The following is a 26,114-nucleotide window of genomic DNA, read 5'->3' on the forward strand; positions in this document are numbered from 1 at the left end:
TCCATGAGACAGTTAAACAGAGGAGAGAACAAAGGACAAAGCCTAGCAACTGAATTGCACAGCCTCTGTGAGACGCTAAGTTATAAGAGCAAGGAAACAAACAGACTGGTCAGACTTTCTTTACCAGTATCCTTGAGATATTCCCAGAATACCAATTATTTCTTTAAAGTCCCTGTATTTCCTCTCCCTTGATAAGCCTTCTAATAACAATTCTGGAAGATGAACAGAGAAAAAAACAATTTAGCAATCTATAGAATGTACACATAGTTGTATTATTGATATACTTTAAAACGTTAACATAAACAGTGTGTAAAATCCTTCAGTCAGATCTCTGTGCTTCCTAAGAGTTAAGTGCACATTTATTTACTACTTAGTTTTTATAAAGGTTTTACTTGCTAACTTTGCTTTATAACAAAGAAAACAAACATGCAGCCCCACATCCTGATACTTTCCTTCAAACAGTACAACAGAACAGGCCAGTAATTTGGGGGTAGGGGTGGGGAGGCATGAACACAAAAATTATTAAGATAAAAAAGTAACAAAAGCAAATAAGTCACCAAGCAGGTTTCCAGTATACAATGGGTAATAAGTATTCACAGAGAGCTGTTTTGTTTCAAAAAAATCTTTAATTTAGTTAAAAATCTCTTCAAGATAGAGCAGTTTTACAGCATTCCTTATGTCCTATTATACAGTTACTAATTAGCCTTCACTCCTCATGCACACACACACACACACACACACACACACACTTCCTACTTGCAGGCAATGAAGGGAATTATTTGTGATACAACAGTACACAATTAATCACAGTAGCAGCTGGGGTGGCCCACAGCAGCTGTAGACAGAGAGCTCCCAGGCAGGAAGGCAGCAGCAGCGTCACAGTTTGTCACTTTCCAATCTCTGCTTCTCGCCTTGTCCTACCTGTCCCAGGCCAGATAAAAGTCTGCTATATGCTTCCCTGTTTAAGGATGAAAAAAAATTCACTTATGCACTTATAAATGAATTTATAACAGATTTAACACAACACTTAAAGATAATGCTACATGTATCTAATGAGTAAAGTCAGGTGTACATGCAGAGATTTTCATGTAACTTTATGTACAAAATGACACATGTGTTCATTAACCACCTGAAATGATACAGTTCCCATCCATAGCAAATATACTCATGGCACACTGCTTAAGGATATAACAATGGCATGATTACAATAGGGACATGGTTCACCAACAAAATTATGGACTATAGCATTACCCCAGGACAGGTCAGTGTCACAACAGCATAGGCCTTATTTTCCTCTTTACCTTCTCCTTATTGTTAACAGTTTGAAACTAAAATGGTGTTTCTAATCATCTGTATTTGAGATTGTTTTGGACTGGCTCCAAGAGGCCAAAGCTGGTCAGAAGGCTGTGGCAGGGTCTACAATGACCAAATTTTATGGTCCATTAACATATCCACTATTTGAGATTCTTTAAATATTCTACCTAGAAGTTCTTTCATTAGTCTAAATACCTGTGGGATTCCGAATCTTTTAAATGAGTCCTTTTGTGAACATGCATTGCCACAAAAAGTAGCTGTAGGTGCAAAGGGAACGTGGTCCCATGGGAGGGCTATCCAGAAGGAAACAGAGCAACAGTCACAATATATAGATTTAGAAAGTGTTAACTCGACAATACCAGATGGGACTGCGTGCTAGTCACGGGGAGGTTTGGAAGTGCCCAGCCACTGAGCTGGCTAAGCCATATTAAAATATAAAGGTTATGTGGGTGTCTTTTATTCGTGAATCCTGGGCTTGGGCGGGTGCAGAGCCATACACACCTGCTGGAGCAGAGCGGACTCTATAACTATTTACCACTACAAGTAGCACATTAGCAAATGCTGTCACTGTAGTCCAGTGGGCAGAGCTCACAGGGAAACTCTAGCCTTTTCAGGAAAAGTCTCAGAAGCTAGAAGCTGGCAGTTTTTGCCAGAGCATGTTTTATGGTATGAAGAAGGCACCTTTTCTTTAAGCTGTGATTTGAAGCGATCTAATGTTTTCTCTGTAGAAAATGGTGAGAGGCCAGCCATGTTCCCTATAGAAGAGATATGCCACTGTAGAGCGATGTGAGCTTTGTAAGTTTCCTTTTAAAAGTTTTCATTTTCTGTGCTGCAAAGATGGACTCTTTTACTTAGCTAATGTTATAAATTGAGGATGTCTGTAGATAAACTGACATAGAATACCATAGTAAAAAATTTTTTTTTCAGCTAAAAATGGAATATATGTCATCTGGGAGTAGAGAGTCTTAATTGAGAAAATGCCTCCATAAGATCCAACAGTAGGCAAGCTTGTAAGGAATTATTTAAACTAGGGACAGATTTGGGAGGGCACAGCCCATTGTGGGTGAAGTTATCCTGGACTGGTAGTACTAGGTTCTATAAGCAAACAAAGTAAGCCATGAGGAGCAAGCCAGCTAGCAGCACTCTTCCATGGCCTCTGCATCAGCTCTTGCCTCTGGAGTTTCTGCTTTGTTTGAGCTCCTGCCCTGACTTCCCTCAGGGATGAAGTATACCCTTTCATCCATGAGTTGCTTTTGGTCAAATATGCAATGTGAATGATGTATTCCATTCTGTAACAGCTTAGGACATTCTAACAGTTTCCGTACTGACTCCTCTAAATAGTCTCTTTAGAAACCATAGGTTTCTTACAATGATGCATTTATCTATATAGCCAGCAATATTTTTGGATGGGTTATAAGATTATAAAACAAAACAGAACAGAACACCCTAGCTATTATATGTAGCCAAATCCAGACTGGGCAGTTATGATCTGTCAATACAGGTTTTATATGACAAGTCACCTGAGGCTTCCAAATCCAGCTCTCCCTAAGGACACTGTGCTTTGTGAAAAGATAAGCACCACCAAGATGTGCAGCTTTGAGGTGGCCATGTCAGCAGGAACATGGTAATGATGTGTGACCTCTGCTAAGCCACACTGTCTACTCATGCAAGCATTACAGAACTAACAACAGTTACAGCACTGAAGCACTTTTCATCTCCAAAGAAAATATCCCATTTTCCTAAATGGGCAATAAAGCATTTTAATAAAAAGATACAGCATGCATTATATGGTACACAAAATAGTATAATTATCAAACATACCTTTGTGCAATATTTCTGCCGAGGCCCCATCTGAGCTCTGAATCCTTCAGAGACTGAGTGAGGGTAGGAATCAATTGGATGACAACGTGCTGATTCAGCATCGCTACTGTCTCTAGGATGCTGTATACTTGATAACTGTATTGCACACCATAGTCCTGGATGAACTGCCTGAAAGCAAAACAGACAATTTAAGAATCAACTTGAGGCAATTTCTTGGGCCATTTGAATACATTATAATCACTTCTAACCTGAACACAACAAGGATCATTCTTTCATAAGGACTGAGAGACCAGGCCTTCTTATTTGTTTGCTTAACTACTGGAGGTAGTGTAGTCTTGCATAGTCCGGCTTCACCTTCAACACTACCCACTGGCTTCTGTCACCTAGAATGTTGGGATTACAGGTTTGTATCACCAGGCCAGCTTGTGGACACTTGGAGAACAAAAAGATGACTAGAGGGTGAATCAGGTGGTTCACAAAAGAAAAAAACGTAACTCTAAGGACTTTTCCTGATATTTTCCCCTTCAAAATTGGGATGGGAGTGTGAAAGGCAGTAGTAAACAGGGTCATGGTTCCTAGTCACTGTTTTAGTCTATCACATGTTTGCATTATTCGATAGTTATTATAAAGTTATTCATATCTTTTTACACGTTTTACGTAAATAAAAAACCTTATAAGTATAAAGTCTTTATAAATAAAATTTTACCTCTAAAATTTTCACATTCCACAAACAATATAATAAAAGCCAAGTAGCTTAGTAAAATTATATATAACAAAGATTCAACCTTTTCTTTCCTCCCATGGTGTTGGAATTTTCTAGCATAAAGTGATTATAACTGAAATGAACTAAGAACAGCAGACAAGCACCAATTATGAGGCGAGAGGAAGAGACCAGGAACCAAATATTCAATGCAGAATAAAAGGAACATCTCAAACCTCGTGTCATATTGTGCCAGGACAGGGACATATGACAGGATTCACAAAAGCTACCTGGCAGAGCCCTGAGGAAGAAACGTCACAAAGACTCTGCCCTAAGAGAAGACTCCAATCAAACCTAAGGAGCTTTCTGAGACTTTAGTGTGTAAAGCAAGTTGGAGGACCAGGGACAGGCATTTTACACAGCATCCCCAAGAGCAGTTAGGCAACCCCGAATGCCTGTGCACCTGCTGTCGGAACTTACACTTGCTTCTGTTTCTTCCTTCTCAACTATATTCAAGGTTCTTTCTCTCACTGAAGACACAAGGAATTTTAAGTCAGTTAGCTTACCTTTTTCCTTGGCACGTTTACTTTTTCAACAAAGCAACACAACGTAACAAAACCACTGCCCCAAATACTATAATTGAAACACTGTAAACAAGTAGTAACACATTATGTTTTGGATAATTAGTTATTTAAAAAGCATGTTGGCTGTCAAATGGCTGGCAATCGTCTCCTTGCCAGTTGGCATGTGTTCTAGTTACCTAAACAGAGAAGTCAGCTGGGTGGCAGGTCCTCCTTCTGACCCCACTTGGCAGGTTTGTACCATGCACTGCAGGTTCTCTGTGGCCAGCTTTTTAACTAGGAGAAAGATGATAGGATTACACAATGTGTCTGAACTGACCATCTGGATCTTCATTTTTAACACTCTTGATTTAGAAAAATATGTTGTTTTCTTCAAGTATGTGCATGCTTTTTTTAAGTTTTCAAATGAAATAGTTTTAAGTTTGTTTGTTCTGAAGAATACCTAAAAAGTTTAAAAATCTATTTTGAGTCTCGAAGCTGAAATAATACATATGAAGATGTTTTCCCTTTAGAAAGGTATCCATATTCAAAATCCATTCTACCCTATTTTACAGATGCATACAGACAAAAGGGAGTCTTTTTAAAGACATAGATTTGCAGACATATTGATTTTATTTATTTATTTAATATATTTTTGGTTTTTCAAGACAGGTTTTCTCTGTAGCCCTGGCTGTCCTAGAACTCACTCTGTAGACCAGGAATCTGCCTGCCTCTGCCTCCCAAGTGCTGGGATTAAAAGGTGTGCACCACCATGCCCGGCAACACACCTTTTATCCCTTACAAACCTTTAAGTAGCAAACTAGCCCAACTAATGTACCTTTGCTTCAACTTAGCCAAACTTTTGTATTATTTATTTAACTAAATTCTTTAAAATGGTGTACCTGAACATACAGTGCAAAAATACTGCTGTAATTTGGATCTTAAATATGTCGCAGGCTTATGTGTTAGCTACTGGTCACCAGCCCTCAGGGCAGAGGAGAGCATGCCTCTTCTTTTCCACTATGGCAGGTGAGCATTCTGCCTCCATGTGTGTACCCCATGATCACTGTCTCACCTTAAATCAGGCCAACCAATTACGGAAGCTTACAAAACAGAGGCAAGCAAACCTTCCTATACTTTGTTATTCAGTAAGCTAATGTGAAGCTGACTAATAGAAGCTGTGTTAATAGAACACCTGAGCAGAGTGTGTAGAAAACTTAGCATGCTTTTTTTTTTTTTTCCTTCTGAGACCAGGTTTCTCTGTGCAGCCCTTGCTGTCCTGGAACTCATTTTGTAGATTAAGCTGTCCTTGAACTCACAGAGATCTACCTGCCTCTGCCTCTTGAGTGCTGGGACTAAAGGTGTGCACTACCACATGCAGCAGAAGATTGGAAACTCTTGTTTTGGCCCCATCAAATGTGTCTCCAAACTGGTGCAGTTTACATGACTCAGTGTGTGGAAATAGACATACAGTGAAGCAATTTTGAGTATTGTCAGAGCTGTGCAAGAATTGCCAGAGTCAGGTTTGTACCACGTTTGTTATCTCAGCAAGAAAGCCTACACTCTAGTTATCATCTGCTTCCCCTAGGTAAGGGAGCTTATCTACTTCTGTCTCAGAGACATGTTTTCTGAGAGCTGGTGGAATCCACTGTAGATAATGCTATTCAAATGGCATATAATTTAAAACTTATGAATCATTCCTTCCAGAATTTTCCATTTAGTATTAACAGTTGACCTATGGTGGATAACATGTACTGGGTGAAACCACAGGAAATCAAACCATAACAGTACGACAGCAATGCTGTTTGCTCCGAGGAAGCAAATCTTGAATGAAGAAGTGCAAGGCTTTCGATGCACTTCAACATGTTGAAGTTTAACAAGGACAGTGTTTCTAAGAGCCAGGTTCTCTCTGGAGCCACCAGAGGGCATGTCCTCCTACCAAGTGATAGCACGGTACGGAAGTGTAATAGAGCACTCTTCCTGAATCAGACTAAGAACAGACAGGAATACTACAAACACTGAAATGAATATATACTTAAAAAACTGTTAACCTTTTTGAGAAAAGACAAACCACGTGAGATATGTTTGAGCTTTCCACCACCACTTTGGGGATTGCTCTCAGATCCCTCAGACTACCTTGTAAACTCATCTTAGCGGTTAAAAGGCAATCACATTGTAACAAAACACAGACACACACACACACACACACCCTCTTCACAAACACAAAGGACAATGACCTAACTGCTTATCAAGACAGAACTAGGATTCCCGTTCTGCATTCTCAGCAAGCTTATTAAAAGCATGTCACAGGGGGGACGAGCATCACAGTTTAGAGTCATCGTGCAAATTAAGGCTGATGACACCAAGAGGACATGGACTGGAATCAAAGGTACTTGCCAGGCTTGTCCCAAACAGCTAGCAGACAACTAAAGAGAAGAGACTGACCTCTCGCCACCTGATATTTGACAAGTCCCATGTGGTATCACAGGAAGCCTGCAGACTTTTTTTTGAGGACATAAAAAGCCTAATCAAAGGAAATACCCCATAAAGTATTTGCCTCAAGGGGTTAAAACAAAACTCTAAATAAACTAGGCTGAATGTGTCCGTATTTGATTCTTTTTCCCCACCTCACCCCAGCCACTGTCGATATTTGATTCTTTAGCCATGATTCATACTAAGGGATAGAAAATAACCCTGTACCTCTAGTAGCTATCAATTCAACCCACGAGAAAATTAGCTGCTTAGCCTGGACACAGAAAAAGCAAACAAAAATCAAGACTGATGAAACCAACCTTGGGGTTCATTTACTAACACCAAACATTTCAGGATGCCAGGAAGGAGCAGTTCAAGGTCACACACACCCATTTCGGTGTCCTTGAAGAGCTGAAGGACGAAGGCCAATACGGATGCTAATCGAGGAGGGGGTGAGGACCCTTTGAACTCAAGGTAAGATTTCCTGAAAAGAAGCAACTTTAGTTTATTTTTCTTCTATTTGAAGCTCGATTGAGCAGAATCAAATGCCATGTATGTTAAAGATAACTGTAAAAATGTATTCCTTAAGTAAAGTATATTTTTAAAAAACAATGTAGGTAGTCTGTCATGTTAACTTCAAAGACCATTTTGGTGTGTTGTGTGCTCTGAAAGGTAGTAGAGATATAAAGAAACTTAGCTGTAAACTGAATTCACCAAACCTAATTGCTACCTTGTTTTCTCCTCTTCCCACAAATGTCTCATATCCCGTATCAGTTTTGCCACAAATCAACATTTCCTCTAATGTCAAATAAGCATAAATAAATCTCCCCTTACATTTATTTATTTAGAATTTAGTAGGGGTCTTATGTTTCTAAATAAATAAAAGGACTATACTAGGAATTAGCTTCCAATTCTAGCTTTACCTTTCTTTCTTCCAGTAGGAATTTAGAGAACTAACTTTAGATTGAATATCATCTCTCAGGGTACAATAAATTGGAACATTAAAATTCAAGAGAGGTTGTAAGAATAATAACCTCCTTGACTCAGCTTCCCACTTAACTGCTTACAACTAGTTCTGGTCACTGTTCAGAAAATGAATAAGTGTGACAAGTGTTGAGTTTCTTTTGAAAAAAAATCTAGACATTATCAGAGTTGGTCAAATATTATTTAACCCTCACCCCACTATATTTTTAATTGTGCTGATGAACTTACAAAGTAGGCAAGCTTCCTACCACTGAGGTACATTCCCAAACCCAAATACTACCCAAATACTCAAATTACATATATATACATATTTGTTTGAAATCTAACAGTACATAAGGAGACACAGTGAACACTAGAGCTTAAAATTCATTCAAGGAACTACACTTCAGAATCACTCTTGTTCCACATACACAGTGACTCTCAATCCCAGATTGAGATTTTACAGTCCTAGATACATCAACTCTCTGAAGAAGTATTTATTTTGTTTTGTGCACTGCTAATTACTAATGCCCCCAAATAAACTTTTATTTGGCACATAGGAGACACCACAAGCAAATTAAAAATAAGCATATACAATTATGTGAAAAAGAACAAACCACAGACTCATTATCTAGTGAACAAGTTAGATATGATTACACCCCAAAAAGGGAGCAATATTAATCCATATGAGTAGTGCTTCGACAAACATAAGGACAGAAGCATCAGAAATTCTGAGCAAGAAGCCTAACTCAAACAGATCACACAGTAGAAAAGGGCAGAATAGAGGAGCCACGGGAACCCACCTCTATTTCTGCTGAATATTGAAAGCAAACACCCACACACGTTTCTAGCCAACTAGAACCTACTATGGAAAGAAGAATAAACCCATCCTTAGCTAAACATGAAATACAACAGAAATCTGAGAAGCCCAGCTGAGATACGAAGCAAGGGGCTTAACTTGGTGATAGGGACTTGAATTCACTTACCCATTTGTCATGAAGCAATATTAAAACCAAGCAATGTCTCGCACACTATAACAGATTACTATAATCTTGCTGGAAATGAAAGATCCAACTAAGACAAAAATTATTCAGAACCTGAAAGCTGGGTCATACAAGACATATGCTACCCTGTGGTATTAGGTGCATGCTTATAAAGAACAAACAGGATTGAGTCCAGAGGGATAGCTTTTTAATGAAGAGACTGGCGGAGGCAAAGCCTTAAAGCAGGGGAGTATAAAGCATCTTGAAGAGCAATAACCAAACCATGGTCATGGTTTGCAGGACATGTGGAAGACAGGGACAGCATCACCAGAAAAGGTAACTGGCAAACTCTGGATAGCTGGAGTAGATCACATTACATAGCAAAAGGAGACAATGTACATTGGAGGGCAGAGAAGTGTCAAAATTAATCTAGCTGGCCTTGATGGTACACAACTTTAATCCCAGTAGTTGGGAAGCAGAAACTAGTGGATATTTGTGAATTCCAGACCAGGCAGGGTGACAGTGAGAACTTCAAACAAAAAGAAAACAAAAACAAACAAAAGCAAAACCAACAATATAAAACACACAAACAAAACAAAAAAGAGGGAAAAGAACTTTTTTTTTTTTTTTAAAGAACGAATAGATACAGCAACGAGCATAGTGTAACATGAAAAGAGAAATGTGAAATGAGCAAACTATGACGTTTGTTACTTCTGAGTAACATGATTCTAGGAACACAAGGGAAACAGAATTATATGTTTACATCCCATCATTAAGAAGATCAAGCAAAGGCTGAGGAGGTAGCTTAGTCAGTGAAGTACTTACTTGCATTGTAAGCATAAGGGCCTGAGTTCAATCCCACAAACAGAAATAAAAGCTCAGGCATGGCTGCTTATACTGTAATGTCATTACTACAGAGGGAGAGCCAGGATGATCTCTGGGGTGGACTACCAACCCAGCCTCCTGGGCAATCTAAGCCAGTGTCTCAAAGAAAGAAAGATGACACCAAGGCATGTCCTCTTTGGTTGTCCTCTGGCCTTTCCATGAAGAGGAGTGCCCCCAATCTGCACACACACAAAGACAGAGAACAGAGACAGAACAAAAGAGAGCAAGGTTGTAGCATTTAAACACAGAAACTTAATACTACATACCATTAATCAATATTACTATGGAACCTCAAAAGTTTAGAAATAATATAATGTTAGATACTGCATGAAGATAAAGGGAAGATAATCTCTATCACAGAATATTCTAATGTTAATGGTTAAAGGATAAAAAGGTTAGCGCAAACAAAAAACAACCAAGCAACCAAACAGAAACAACCCTGAGCAGTTACTGGTAGAGATGGCTCAGCAGGTGAGAGGACCCACTCCTGTTGCACAGAGCTGTGCTCCCATGACAGCTCACAACTACCCAGAACTCCAGTTTTAGGGCTACGATGTCTTCTTCTAGCTCCTACAGGCACCAGGCATGCAAGAGGTTCAATTCCATTCATGCAGGTAAAACACTCATACATACATATGTGACAGAAAATAAATAAATCTTAAAAAAACTAAATTACATCTGCTGAAATATGAAGTCAAGGTGGGGGACTGATCTTTAGTAAACTGCTCACCCTTGCACTGTTTCAATTGGAATAACACGTACTTCTGAGTGTCTTATACCTGAGCAAATAAGTCTGATGAGAGTGTACCTTTCTTGTCAGTTCCAAGATCCAAAACCAAAAATATATAACCCCAGATATTGCCCATATTCTAGAAATATTCTTCCTATCTTCTCAGTAGAGGATAACTTTATCCCCAAGACAACAAAAGTTATTTTATCTAGCAAATAGGGCAACTCCTTTCTTTGAACACAGGTTCTCTGGAAGAATTCAAAATGATCTTCCATGTCAGTAAAATCCTCATGCTTTCTTCACAACAGTCATTTCTACAGAAGAATCAATCTCTCTACACCAAGACCTTAAGTTATGCAGCTGGGAACTGCAAATTGCACCAGCAGGTCACTGAGAATAAAACTGATGCGAGGTCGTCTTATGTTTTGGTAACTGGTAAGAAAGGCGCACACATCTGTCACTGTTCAGTGCTGGGGAGTTGGGAGAATACTGTGTGCTCCTTTTCACTATGTTTTCTACAAAGCAAGGTCCTATGGCCTGAAGCCAACATGCATAGGACACTATAAAGGGCTGTATCGGGTATTTTATAAGTGACAGGACAAAGGAAGGCCTAGGCTACAAGGAGGGAAAAACCATGCCTAAGATATGTGTTTGTTGAAACACCACAAAATGGAAGCGATCCCACATAACCAACCTTAGAGACACTCAAGTGACCTACATGAAGAAGGTAACAATCAGGACTCAGATTAGTCTGTTGCTGTTAAGCTGTTTGAGCTAAAATAGTTTTAGTAAGAAGGAAGTGTCAGCTAGGTGTACAGTGAGTGAGCTTCTGGTGTCCCTGTCTCCATGCTCCTTGTGAGATCACTGTGTCAACATTAGCACTCTTATAGAGAGCCAATACTCGGGGCTCACTAGGAGAGGGAGTTGGTCTGTCCTCTGGGTTGATAAGGACATACTTGATAGCAGATTTTACAGAAAGTGTTAATATAAGACAAGAAATAATTAAGATAATCAGTAAACTAATAACACAAGACTTTATATTGCATATCAGCATTCATGTTTTCAGTTATCATTCATAAAGCAATTGACATACTATATTCTATAGTAATTAAAATTGATAAAAATACATCTTTAAGTAACTTTTCTCTTTTTCTTTCTAAAATTTTTATCTCATGTGCACTGCTGTTTTGCCTGAAGGTATGTCTGTATAAGGGTGTCAAATTCCCTAGAACTGGAGTTACAGACAGCTGTGATCTGCCAGGGTGGGTGCTGGGAAATGAACCTGGGTCCTCTGGAAGAGCAGCCTGTATTCTTAACCACTAAGCCTTTGCTCTAGCCCATATATGTGTATCTTTAGGGATGTACATAAAGAAAGTAACAGAAATACAGTGAAAACTGGCATAATATAACTTTAACAAAAAAAATTTTTTAATCTAAAGCACAGAAAACCGTTCTATCTAAACCATTCTGGTGGACTCTTTCTTCATCTATGTAGCTGTCACAGTGCCCAACAGTCACTCTCCCATCATTCTTCCCAGAGAAATGATAATGCATGCGCACATAAAGACTTTATATAAATGTTATTCCTAGGAGGAGTAAGACAGAATTAGGAAGAGAGATGCATGTCTTCAGCAGGAAACTGAGCAAACAGTTATTGTACCTATGCTGTGGAATACTGAGAGACAGACCTAAGAAACAAACTTTTAAATACATCTTTATTAAATTAAGATATAATTATGTTAGCTTGTTGCCTTCTCAGTGCGACACATTCTTAATGTTTCCTGGGAAATACTGTTTCTAAGCTACCACACTTTTTTTGAGATTTTGAGGATATTAACAACTTCTACGCATACCTCTCTGTAACAATCATATGTACCTTATGGCATGGACAGTGTGCTTTCTTAGAGGCATCATCGAGGGAACAGAGGCAGGGTTTCTCAGTGCCAACAGAACAGGATGCTGTCCCACATCTGAAACACAGGGCGAGGTTGGGAGAAACCTCCCTATGTACTGCTCAATGACATTCCTCAGCAACTGATTCAAGTAGGCATTTGGATTTTGAGACTGGCAGCATACAATACATATGCCCTATACAGGGGAAAATAAGGAAAAAGAAAAACGCTAAAAGGCAATCTTTCAAATAGTGTTTAGGAATTTACTAACACGTTCTCCAGCATTAATATTCGTGGTAAAATTGTACCTTCTCACCGTCAAGTAGGACTTCTGGGATCATGAATAGGTAAGGCATACAGAGCTGACTTTGGATAATGCATATGGTGTGCAATCTAACCAAGTATATGTATTTTAGGAGCACGATCAAAGGAAGTAACGTGAACAATCAGGAAGAGATACGGAATGTGTTTCTTCCTCTCTTTCTCCTGCACACAACACTTGACTACAGATCATCAACTACATACACATGCCATTTCTGAACTATGAAATACATGTGCCACCAGTCTTTTTTACAGTCTTTAAAAATCAAAACTCAGTTTGCTATCAAAGAGAAAGGTAAAAGAGTAAAAGGCCATCCCACAGAGCGTAGACCGCCAATCCCAGAGGCACAGGCAGGTGGAAGGCAGTTACTTATCACTTGGCCATTTTGGCTAAGAACATAATATTTAAGCTTAAAAACAAAGATCATATAATGAAATAGCATCTTTTTTTTTTTTAAACAACTTGTAATGGGAGAGGGATGCAGATGCTTGGGCTTGGACATCTTAGAAGTTTTTCTATGTGATATTATATTCAAGTGCTTTATATTCATTGTTTCATTTCAATTTGTGGAATAAAGGAGTTAATACTACATTTCCATCCTACAGTCAAAGAAACTGAGGTTCAGAGAAATAAAGAGCTTAAAAGCAGTCAAAGGAACTCACAGTATTTTGGTGCATGTATACTGATAAAATCCTTCCATGTGCACGAGAGTTAGTGAAATGCTCTCATATTTAAAACTTAGAAATGATTAAATCCATTCCCTTGGAGAAAGAAAGAGTTTTCTCCGTGTCTGTTATGATTCCACTGCAGCCACAATTGGATGCTTATCCAGGAACAAACTCTGGAAGTTCATTTGTAGTGAAAATCAGTGCAGAACTGCTGAAATACTGGCCAGAACACAACTAAATGAACCATGGTGGCACCCACTTGCCCTGCCTCTTGAGTGCTGTGTTTAAGAAACATGCACAGTTAGAAGACGATGGGCGATGAATCCCATACACTCAAAGAGGACAGAGTACACTTAACAACTAAAGATCAGTTTTCTGACAGGTCTGTCAAGTGGGTAATTCTATAAAAGTCTCAATTTATTACATAAGAAACATTTACTTACTAATTCTTACAAGTAAACTAGGTTTAAGAGGAACGTGTAGGACAAACACTCAAGCTTTCCTGGTACTCACACTCTGCCCCACACAGCTATTTGTTCCTGCCAGCCCATGTGCTTGATGACACAGTAAACTTTGACTTAAATCCCATCACAAACACTTAACTAGAGTCAGCTTAAAACTTCTCAGAAATCTCAAAACTTTGCTTTAAAAAAAAAAAAAAAGTCCACCATGGAAGAGACTGCATGCTAACTAACTGAAACCTGCCGCGATCACCTCGGCTTCTTTGGGGGAGCCTCAAAATTTAGAAAGGTCTAACTTTCTGTATTGCACACTAATGAAATAGATCAGTATTTGAGACTGTCCAGGGGACATCATTATTTACACATTCCATATTATTTCAAACTAAAGCTTTTCTCTATGTATTCCAGCCTGGCCCATAACTCATGGGTCCTGGCATCACGGGTATGTGTCACAGTGTCTAGTGCAAAAAAAAAAAAAAAAAAAAAAAAAAGAAAAAGAAAAAAACAAACCAAAACAAACAAAGAACAACAACAACAAAAACTCCACAATTTTTATCTTCACTGCTGCTTCTCTAGAATTCCCCAGTTTCGTTACCAGCACCACATTCTAGACTCTACTGGTCTAGTCTAGGAAGCATTCATTTCTGTTTTCCACCATATTTAGCATGTATTTTTAATCAGAGCGCATCAGTTTCTAACATATACATAGGCTCTAATCTCATTGCCTTAGTTTAAACCTTCTAGTATTTCAATAAACTAACTACTGCCTCCTGGGTCTTAAATCTAACTCCCACAGCAGCATAATTTTTCTCAAATACAAGTAGACCTTTTACTTCTCTGCTCCTAATCTACCGGCACTTCCTATGTGTGAGATGAAGTCCACATTTTTGGTACTGAATATAAAGCAATCTATCACAAGTCTCTTCCTAAATGATTTTCCAGCCACAACAGAACCATTTGCCTTTCCCCAGTATGCTAGATATTTTTTTTTCTTAAAGCTCTTTCCTTTGTCTTGGTTATGTTACTGGCTGGTTTTGTTTGTCTACTTGACACAAGCTAGAGTCTTCAGAGAGGAAGGAGCCTCAGTTGAGGAAACAATTCCGTGATACCTGGCTGAAGGCAATCTGTAAGGCATTTTCTTAACTAGTGACTGATGAATGAGGGCCCAGGACATTTTGGGTGATCCCATTCCTGGGCTAGTCATCCTCGGTTCTACAAGACATCAGGCTGAGCAAGCCACATAAAACAAGCCAGTAAGCAGCTCCGTCCAAGGCCTTTATCAGCTCTCACATTTAGGATCCTGCCTTTTTCACCTTTGTTTTCAAAGACAGCTCCAAAGTCATTTAAACCTTTTTCAATGGATATGCCTCATAGGTGTGTATGTACTCTGGGGATTAAAACGTCTGGGGATTTAAACCTTTATTTCAAACTACACTTTGAGGCAGTTTCCAAACTCAGCACACCTGTAGATAGAGAGGAAGCGTCTTCTGAATTGCAGTCAGCATGGGTCCAGGCAACTCCTTGTCTTGCTGGAACACTGTATGTGGCAGCAACAAACAGTCTATTATCCGAAAAAGTAGTTTCTGTGCTTTAGAGGTGGCAAAGATTTGTGCCCATGATTTAACAAGAATTCCTAAGAAAGAAGAGGAACAGCTTCAGTTACAATTATTTCCTAATCAGAGTATTTTCTTACTTTAAAAACAACTCATTTTATCAGGGAAAAAAAACAAGGAAGACAAACGAGACAAAGGCCAAGCCAGTGGGAATACAGAGATGGGCACTGAAGGGAGACTGGTATAATCTCAACCAAGAAAACAGGGGAAGAATAAACAAAGGCACAGGGACAATGAAATGACATATGACACAGAAAGAAAGAGAACTAAATCAAAGCCAAACCAACTTTCTCCAGTCCTTCACACCCTCAGAAAGACAATTATGAAGGGGAGTTGAAGGTACTACCAGTGTGTCAATTCCTCTTTTTCAGAAATTATTCAACTATTATTAGAGTCCCAGATACTCTCTTTAACCTGGGATGTAGTTTTAATGCCTTCTACTAGCAGCCTTGCATACAAAGAGGAGCAGTATCCTGAGTTAGGAACCAGAGAGTTTCAATGGTCCCACCTGCACCTATGGTTATGATACCCTAACCCTCACACACTCAGTCAGGCTCAGACTCGCCAGCCTTTATACTTGCTTTTTCTCCATTATGTTCTAAGTCTTCTATGTAAAGAAAACAGCAAGTTATTTGTTCTAATTTCTAATGAACAAATGAGTAATTTACTAGCCATATAACCCATTCCTACATTTAAGACATAGACAGATGGAAAGAATCTAGAGCTATATGTTCACAAAACCAGTTCAAGGCAAAACAACAAGAAAAGCCCTCATAAGCAAAATCTTGCCCAAAATGCACAAATCATCCATCCACACGGGACTCTGTGATTCCTGACACAGCTATCATGTACTCTGTAATGTAAAGACATTCTTCTGTAATCATCCACTTACCTTGGCAAAAACTAAATCTGCAAATGTCAGAAACCTTTCTTAGAGACTAATAAATCATACGCTTGAGTTAAAATAATACAGATCTTACTGTTGAACTGATAATGAATCTTTCCACTCACTTTTTTTTCCTAAAATTAAGTAATCTGAATTGCAATACTGCTTTCGGTGCCTTCTACATTATCCACATTTCCACAGTTTCACATTCTCCTTTATCTTTCACAACAAAGATAAAAGGTTTCAGACAGCCCAAATAAAGTTTATTTATACATCCACAAGATTAAAGGGAATAGATACAAGGTTTTGGCCATAGAGGTAAAATTTAAAAAAAAAAAACAAAAAACACAAAAAAACAAAAACACAAAACTTACATTCTCTGTAAGACTTCTAAGGAAAATTTTCTCATTTCCTTTTATTCAGTTCCTATTTTTGGCTAGCAACATGGTTCTAGTCAACAAAGATATTCAAATTACTGACTTCCTAAAGAAACATCAACCCCGTTGTTACAGAACAAGTACAAAAAGACTTCTTTGGAAAAGAGAAAACTTAGTGTGTGAGGAATAAGGTTTGGAGCCTTGTCACTGGTTTCTACTAATCCTCTTTGGACCTCCTTCATGCAGAGAACACCAGGAACAACAAAGGGAAGCGATGACTTTCTGGTAGTCTACCTTCTAGCCAAGTGTAGGTAAACATCAACAGAAGGTTCATCTTAGTGGTTTTGGGTATTCACAATTTGATTCAAATGGGCTATTTGCAGCAGTTAGCTTGGACATATATTCTATTATCATAATTAATATCAGTATCAACAAAAGCACAGCAAAAAAATGAGGGCCAGCATGAATTACTTCAGCAAACCACTGTATTTTATGCTTTCTTATGCCTGCACGTAGAATTAAGTGATGTAGTCTATATATTTCTTTCCACTTAGATCTTACTGGCTTGAGTTAAGGAAATGCAGCAAAAACATGTATGGAATACATACCCATTATCCCATAAGTCAGCTGCAACCCTGCACTGGAAACTTTTTTCCCCAAATAGGGCTTTATATATTTTAATACTTCACCAAGGTACTCTAAGGACTTTGTGACCATGGCAGATTTATCAGAAAATGTCTGCAGAGTCCTGTAAGTCACACCAACAGCCTATAAATAGAGGAAAGCATGGTTTACACATTCCAAGTCTTATACAACACAGACTTTGAAAACTAACTTTTTTATTTCTTTCTCACTACACATGTATCTTATACTTAGGCCTTAATTCTTAAATTTCCAATAAAGACTCACAAACATTAAAACAAGTGAAATCCAGGCATTGGTGGTGCTTACATTTAATCCTAGCACTCAGGAGGCAGAGACAGGAGGATTTCTGAAGTCAAGGCCAGGCTGGTCTACTGAGTGAGTTCTAGAACAGCTAGGGGCTACAGGAGAAACCATGTCTCAAAACAAACAAACAAACCCCAAATAAACAAAAAACCAAAAACCTGAAGTGAAACCTTTTATAACTAAAGGTCAATGGAAGAATTAACAAACAAACAAACAAACAAACAAAAACAATTCATCAGTAGTTATTTACAGGACTTAAGATTCACAAAATCATTAGAGAGAAGAAACATCAAACTGTTATACAAGAAGCTTATAGTCAGCTAAAGCTTTCCAAAAGGTTGGTTCATAATTCACATGACTGGAAATCTTCAAATTCCTACAGGAGAGGAGCAAGTAGCATTGCCAAATTCTTACAAGGAAAATCTCTTAGTTCAGCTCTATGATATGAATTGATGTCCCCCCACAATTTACAGCTTAAAGAATATTCTTAATGAGACATCAACTAGCTAGCTAGCTAAGTTGTCTTAGTGGAGAACTGAGGAAAATGTGATTGAGAGGCTAAAGATGGGACAAACCAAGCAGTGGTCAACAGAAATGTGAGGTGAGGCAGTAAGAAGAGGAAGAAGAGGCGATAACAAACCCTCCAAGCTTGGGAGGAGCGTGAATGTAAGCAGGCTGTAAAAAGCTAGAAAAGAATCAAGATGTAACCCTAGAATGGATTAGAAAATTTTCAGATCACACTGGGAGCTCACAAAGGATTTCAATGGCCTATATTGAAACCAAAACAGCACCAAAGTAATGTGATCTTCCTTACCAGCTCCTAGTGGTAAATCAGCGGACAAAGCAAGGGGCTGTATTGTCTAATACAGGTCTAACTATGGTAGGTAAACAAGGAAGCACAGTCTTGAGGGAAAGCAGAAGTAGGTGATGTGGAATGAAGAAGAGGGAAGAGGAAAGAAGCCCAGTGGCATGGGCAAATGAGAAGAGATGTATTTTAGTAACCAACCCTTTTTTTATTTGGCTTTCGCTATTTGAAAATTTCATTCCTCAGAAGTTCACAAACTTTTGATCTCCTATCCCTTACAAGCACAAATATCTTGAAACTTTTATTGTTTAGGTCAAGATAAACAGGCAAAGAGAAAGAGGACGGTGCTGGTAGGTGCTGAGTAGGGGCACAATGAATGAAGAATGTCTAATCTCACAAACACACAAAGCTAGAAAGTATTTTGAAAGCTGTTTCAAATAACTTTGTTTCATATTCCTGTTTCAAATAGGAAGTTTTCCATCCTATTATGCCCAAATTTTCAAGTGACATTTCTTAGAGGTCAACAGTAACTAAAATTGGACACTCTCATGGACTCAAAAACACATCAATAAAACAAAATTCAGAACTCTGAATTCTGAATGATTCTTTTACTCATGAGTGGTTGCTAAATACTTTTAGAAATTTGTAAAGTTAATGAGTGATATTGCTTCCCAACGTTGACATTTCCATCCTGGGAAAAAAATGATAGTGTCCTATTCCCACAAAAGCTTTTAAATATCAGGGAGCTCTCAGCTCATGAAGGTTCATGTAAATTGCCCAAATTTTAATTCTCTTGAAAACCTCAACTGTTTTTTAGCAACAGATACTGTCAGTTGTTTTCTTTGAAGTGATAGGCTTACTTACTTCATTCATTTCTGAAAAAAAGAAATGTCTGCCAAATGCCCAAGTCTGAATAGTCACATTTTGTCAGTTTTCTTTCAAGATAAAAGCAGTGAGCGCGGCTTGTGACCCGTGTGCTCACAGGCTCTTTCTTGAGACAATCAATGTACTGCTTTGGCACACTGAAGCCCCTTCACGTGCACTCTGAAGTTTCATCTGGAGACTGAGCTGAAGGGTTGAAATTTCCTGAGCATTTAAATCTTATTCCCTAATTAATACTATTCCTTAATGAACTAGTTTTACTTTTCTAATTTATAAAAGTATAAATTTTAATAGATATAATAATCTGAGGCCATAGTGCTGGTTCATGCTTTCACTTTCACAAAATTTGTGAAAACGTCATTATGGTTTTGGGATAAAGAACATCATGAGATGGTATCAGTAACTCACAGGAGTGTATAAACCATATTTCAATAGTTGTGATCATGATACCTAAATAAGTATGTTTAACTTTAATTTCTACCAGACTAAAAACCATTTATTTCTACATTTTCAAATAGATAAAAATATGTATTTGAAATATGTATATGTGTATACATAATATGTGTAATGGTTTGAAAGAAAATGGCCCCATAGGCTCACAGTGAGTGGCACTATTAGGTGTGGTCTGGTTGGAGTAGATGTGGCCTTCTAGGACAAAGTGTGTAACTGTGGGAGTGAGCTTTGAAGTCTTCTATGCTCAAGCTACACCCAGTGTGGCACACAGTCTCCTGCTGCTGCCCTCAGATCAAGATGTAGAACTCTCAGCTCCACCTCCAGCACCATGTCTAGCTGAATGCTGCCATACCTCTTACCATGAGAATCATGGACTAACCTTCTGAAACTGTTAGCCAGCCTTAATTAAATGTTTTCCTTTTTAAGATTTGGTATGATCATTGAGCGTCTTCACAGCAATAGAAACCCTACTAAAACAATATATATTATGTGTAATATATACATACAAATATATATATATGTATATGTATATATAGATAACATACATGTACACACACATATACACTTTTCTTTTTAAATTTAATGTGTGTAATTCTCTCAGAGGTAAAAAGACAGTAAATCCCCCAGAACTGAAGGGAACACTGTTAGCTGCCTTGTTGGTGTTCAGAATTAAACCTGGGTCCTCTTTAAGAGCAGCGAGTACTCTTACTCAATGAATCATCTCTCTAGTCCCATAATGTGTTCTCAGTACTTTGATAACTACATATATACCACACCATACTATTATTTCCATGTAGAAAAAGCACATTAAGCCCAACATTAGTATGTTACTTAAACAAACAAAAAAAAAGCCCACATCTAAGAATGGGCCTTACTATTTGGGGCTTTAACGTTTTGGAGTAATTCTTGCTGTGATTCTCTTATGAGAATGGTTTACTATACCTACAATCAGTAGGTTTTATATTGGATTCTTGCTTTCATTCTCTAAGTCAGGAATTTACAAAGTGTAAGACAAGGGGAGTGTATATAACTAGTCATGGACACTCAGTGCTAAGGTTCTCTGGTCAACAAAAATCTGATGTTTTGCCACAAATTGTTGCTGCAGAAATAACTATGTCCTGGGTAACTTCATTGGGAAAAGACTCACGGAAACTTTTTTGGGTTGGGGTGTTTTGTTTTGTTGTTGTTGTTGTTTTTGATGTCCAGATTTCATTCCATGTACCTTTCCTCTCTCTCCTGTTCCTTTCCATCCTTTGTCTGTGACAGGCTCTAGAGGCTGTCTGCTGAATCCCATGAGAACAAGAGGACATCTGAAACCTCTCCTAAGGAGCAGTGGTCTCAGCTTTCCATTCCTCCTAAAATGAACCACAGTGTATATGACTTTTGCTAACTTTCCCAAAAAGTTATCTAGCAAATAAGACTTACTGAGGAAAGAAAAAAAAGCCTTTTGCTTTCTTCACAGGATACATTCTAAATACTTTACAGCAAGAAACTCTGATTTTCTACTATTGATGAATCTACTGACAGTCTGACATTAAGTATTTAACATTTTGTATTATTATTTTAACCTTTGTATAACTTCAATTCTCAGATCAGTAAAGTCCCTTTTAGATCAAAGACAACATTAGGATTTTCAAATCCCTAAGGAGTCCTAGATAATGCTATCTAGCATTTTGCAAAAACCTGTCATTGATTTATTGATAAAAAGAAAGATTCATTTCGGCTGGATTAAATTAGAGGAGACCTACCTACTAGTGACCTTCCTTTGTGACCCCAAACTGTTGGTCAGGACTTACTCAACAGTCACATAAAATCCTCAACAGCAATTCATATTTCTCATCTGCATATTATTTTGTTATTATTAGCTATCATTAGGGCTGACTGCCATCTCTAATTCTTCTACAACTTTATCTTAAATTACTGGAAATCAGTGGAATTAACTGAGTTAACAATATAGAAATAATTTATTGGTTGAAATTATTTTCACACACTTAACATCGTATTTTCATGTAGTTAGTATCAACATGCTTGAAAGTAAACCTACGTTTGCTATGAATAATGTACAAAACACAATAATCCCAACATCAACAGTTTCAGCTAGGATGAAATAAACACTACCATACATTACATTCCTTTAAAATTAATGATTGAAACTATAATTTTAAATGGAAATTATTAGAAAGTAAAATCAAAAGAAATATTTGATTTTCAAGTCCTGATCCTACTATGAAATAGCTTCTGCTTGTATTTACAGAATTGTTGTGGGCCAGTAAATACTCAGCTGGACGACTGTAGACTCTATACTAGTTAGTATCTGAATTGGAACCCACCAACATTAACAATAAGATATTATTTCATTTCAGGTGGCCTTGAAGCAAAGCTTCCACGTTCTCTGCCTTACTTTTATTATTCATTACATGTGGAATTTCTGTCTTCAGAGTAAATCACACTATACTTGAGAGCAACACTTTCTTTACTCCAAAATTTTATAACAGCAGGCAACTAACGATATGACTTAAGTTAAACAATTCATTTTATAGAAAAAAATTAATAATACTTCAAGGTTTTCTGAAAAAAAAAATTGATCTGGAAGATTATAGTAACGAAAATACCTCAAGGAACTGAATGAGTGCTCGTTTGGGATCTTCGGGGCTGGGTAAATGTTCTATTCGAGCCTTTGAGAAGATATCCTTTACTTCTGAGAGTGTAAATAGTAACCTTGTCATCTCAGCCAGCTGGTCCATGTACTCTTTATCTATTAAGGTGAGATAATGATCATACTTATCAATAAATACGCAATACAATTTAAAATCTTATGTAAGTTATAAATATACTAGTGTACATACATACATATGCTGGAATACATCCTTCAATTTTGAAAGTATGCTACAAAAACTCAAATTTTCACAAAATTAAAAATGAAATTAGACTTGTCATACTTATAATTATCCTAACCTCAAAAATTTATTGAGGCATAAAAAACAATACAAGATATAGAAGTACAACCTTCTCAGGCCAGCCTCAGAGAAAACTTTCTTCTTGTTGTTTTTTTCCGAGACAGGGTTTCTCTGTGTAGCCCTGGCTGTCCTGGAACTCACTCTATAGACCAGGCTGGCCTCGAACTCAGAAATCCACCCGCCTCTGTCTCCCAAGTGCTGGGACTAAAGGCATGCACCACCACTGCCCGGCAAGCCTCAGTGAAACTTACAAGAAGCTACAAATAACAGCTTTTTAAAAAGCCATTACATATAAAACAGAACTGCATGGAAATTCTAACATGCACAAATTATCTTCAGTGACTAATAGTAACACAGAAAAGTAAAATATTTTGTGAAGATGGGCAGATCTCTCTAGCTGCAGTCTTCTATCTTGGGACTCAGTACGTTTCAGATTTCTCTTTCGTACAGGATCCCCTTCTCCAGAGGAAAAGCAGCCTGTCACCTGAGGAAGAAGTTTTGGTTCTTAGCGCTAAGGAAATTAATTCCTTTAGCTTTGTAGCAGGGCTATGTGCCATATGTAATAACAATAAAGTATCAATAAAAGAAACAGGCTGCAGAAGTACATTTTATATATATTTACAGCTAATTTTAAGTATATTTTGGATATGTGATATCTGCTTGCATGCCTTGTATGAATGACACTTACCCACGGCCTGTTCAGGATTCACATCTAGCAGCAAGTCAGGGTCAGAGAGGTGTTTTATGTGCATTTGCAAAACACAACGGACCCATGATCTTATCGTTAAGGACTGAGAAGACACGCAGCTTGACTGAGAAAGTGCTTCACATACTGTGCTGCTAAAACAAATTGAGGAACATTAAAACCAAAGTGCAGTGGGATCCCCAGAGAACAGAGCTTGGAAAAACCACATTCACACAACTCCCTTGGCTTCCCTGACTTCAGATGAACTCAGTACTTCAGACATGCTGAAAATGGATGCTGCAGATGTAACCAACAAGATGTTAAACACCCTTGTTTTCATTTCTAATATTCTAATGTTTATTTTTCCCTTTCTATTGTTAGTGTATCTATAGGCTTATGTCGAGAAAAAAAAAGTTGGCAAGAAGGCATGATAATATAATAGGTAAGCAATTAAACCCAAACAATAAAAACAAATAAAAAATGGAAGTATCAATAGCATTTAGTAGATGAGGCTAATAAAAAAGCTGTTTAGGACAAATATCGCTGTAGATATGTCTCTTGACGGACCAATCAATGGTGTTTTCATCCTTCCTTCTTCACTTTATAAGCACTTACTATCAAAGATTACCACACACAAAATTCCAATACACTATCTTCCAGGAAGTAAAAGAAACTTCCTTTTTCTTTCTTTTTCTTCACATACCTGCATTTTAATCTGTAAATATCAGTGCAAAGACTCACAGAGATTCATGTTTGCCCTGAGCTTTGGCAGGGTGGGGCACTGAGGTCCTTCCCAGTAAGTCTTAAAGCTAATTTTGTACAGAGAGCAACCTATCTAACACTATAATCACACACTGATGTACTCAAGGGTTGGCTTATGTGGTTACAATGGCATAAACCTCTTTCTCTTAAGCCAAACATAGCTGAGTCTAATTTCTGATCTATGAGGGGCTGCTGGGGATAAAAATGATGGGCATAGTTTTAACTTCAACATCACACTATGCATCATCAAAACAATCTTTGTCTTCTCATTTTGTTTTGATACAGGTTCACATAGAGAAACCAGAGGCTTTCATTGGGACGTCTTCCTTTATTGCTTTTCCACACAGTTTCTGAAACAGATTCTCTTACCTAGTGCTTGCCACTTGGGGATGGTCAGCAAGCTCCTATATAGTCCACCTACTTTTATATCTTAGCACTGGGGTTAAAGAGGGTCACTTTTACCTGGGTACTTGGATTCTGTACTTATGCCATCATTTCATACAACAAACACCTTATCCGCTCAGCTGTCTCCCCAACCCCTAAAACAATGTTTAATTAATCAGTTAACTAACTGTGTTAGTCCACTATGTACGTAGCTTTGGTTGTCCTGGAACCTGATATGTAGATCAGGCTGACCTGAAACTCAAAGACCTCACTGATTCTGCCTGAGTGTTAGCATTAACGTTTGGCTTAAAACCATTTTTTAAATGGACATAAATCAGATTTTTAAAAGTTCTAAAACACTCTAAATTGAAGTTTTCCTTTAAAAGAATACAACACAAATTGATCAGAGCTAATTAACAACATTGTGTTTCAGTTTCTTCAACTGTTACTAATAAGTATTATTTTAAAAATAAGTACTAGTATTTATATACAAATACACATATGCATGAGTGTATACACACACACACACACACACACACACACACACACACACAGATACCTTTTTTGCTCCCCAGAGAGGCTGTGTCTTACATCTCTAAGGTGGACCTCATGTTTCAAAATAAATCTTTTGAATTATCCATCATGTGTATTCTCATAAGAGAGAGAGAGAGAGAGAGAGAGAGAGAGAGAGAGAGATAGTGTTGAGAGGCTCAGGAACACTCAAGGAAGACTAAAAAAAAACAAAACAAAACACCAATGGACCTGAAGACTAAGCTCTACCTAAACAGTGCCATGCTGAGGAAACACAAATAAAGAATGCAAAAAAAGAGTTCCTTCTCCAGAGAGAAAGGCAACCCTCTGCCCAAAGTCTATGACCAAGGAGAGCAGGAGAACAGGTCTCATTCAAAGAGACCAAAAAAAGAAAGAAAAAGAAAGAAAGAAAGAAAGCAAGTAAGCAAGCAAGCAAGCAAGCAAGCAAGCAAGCAAGCTTGAAAGAGGAAGGTTATAGTCTTCTTTGTTGGTGATGAGAACATTACTAAGTATAAAGGCTCTTTGGACCAATGGGCCGAACTTTTTAAGAGGGCCCAGGTAACACATTTGAGCTGAAAGCAATACTTGTGCGAAAAAGGACCCATAATTCTCCCTACACACATCTCTGGGTGCAGTTACTGAAGAGCATGTAAGAGAGTTGGAACTTTGACACAAGGAGGCAAACTCAATAGGGGAAGTATGCCCAAGCTACCAGTAATCCTGAAAAACACAGATGCTCAAATGTGGTCTTGGTGGGGCATGGACAGTAGTTTCTTATGTAACTAGTGATGGTTAGTTACAAGAAAACTTACCACTGGGAAGTTTCTTAGCACCACCACCACACAGTCTTACATATGTGCAGTCATCAAAGGAAGGAAATATTAAACTGTACACTTAAAATTATATAATTAAAAAGGTTCAGTTTTACAAGTTGGTCTTTACTTTGGGGCCTAGGGGCTTCCATGTTAATAAAGGTGAGTGACTTAAGAGCAATAAATAAACATTCACTTTTGTTGGAGAATTCTCACACTAGAAGAAATTCTAAAAGCTGGTGCTGAAT

General features: G+C 38.0%; 1 protein-coding gene across 1 annotated transcript in view; it reads right to left on the minus strand.

The window, feature by feature from the left end:
* Positions 1 to 705: 705 nt before the first annotated feature.
* Positions 706 to 26,114, minus strand: part of Mms22l (MMS22 like, DNA repair protein) — a 104,484-nt gene continuing 79,075 nt past the window's right edge. The window contains exons 16-24 of the mRNA XM_021160342.3: positions 23,381 to 23,529; positions 22,348 to 22,490; positions 17,256 to 17,415; positions 15,235 to 15,404; positions 12,305 to 12,516; positions 7,188 to 7,351; positions 4,596 to 4,692; positions 3,136 to 3,303; positions 706 to 958 (exon numbers count right to left, since the gene is read on the minus strand). Of these exons, the coding sequence (XP_021016001.1) occupies positions 877 to 958; positions 3,136 to 3,303; positions 4,596 to 4,692; positions 7,188 to 7,351; positions 12,305 to 12,516; positions 15,235 to 15,404; positions 17,256 to 17,415; positions 22,348 to 22,490; positions 23,381 to 23,529 (1,345 nt within the window). The 3' untranslated portion in view covers positions 706 to 876. The remainder of the gene's footprint in view (positions 959 to 3,135; positions 3,304 to 4,595; positions 4,693 to 7,187; positions 7,352 to 12,304; positions 12,517 to 15,234; positions 15,405 to 17,255; positions 17,416 to 22,347; positions 22,491 to 23,380; positions 23,530 to 26,114) is intronic.

The sequence above is a fragment of the Mus caroli genome, unplaced genomic scaffold, assembly GCF_978045245.1.
Source record: "Mus caroli unplaced genomic scaffold, Mus_caroli_1 scaffold_6, whole genome shotgun sequence".
Classification (NCBI taxonomy): Eukaryota; Metazoa; Chordata; class Mammalia; order Rodentia; family Muridae; genus Mus; species Mus caroli.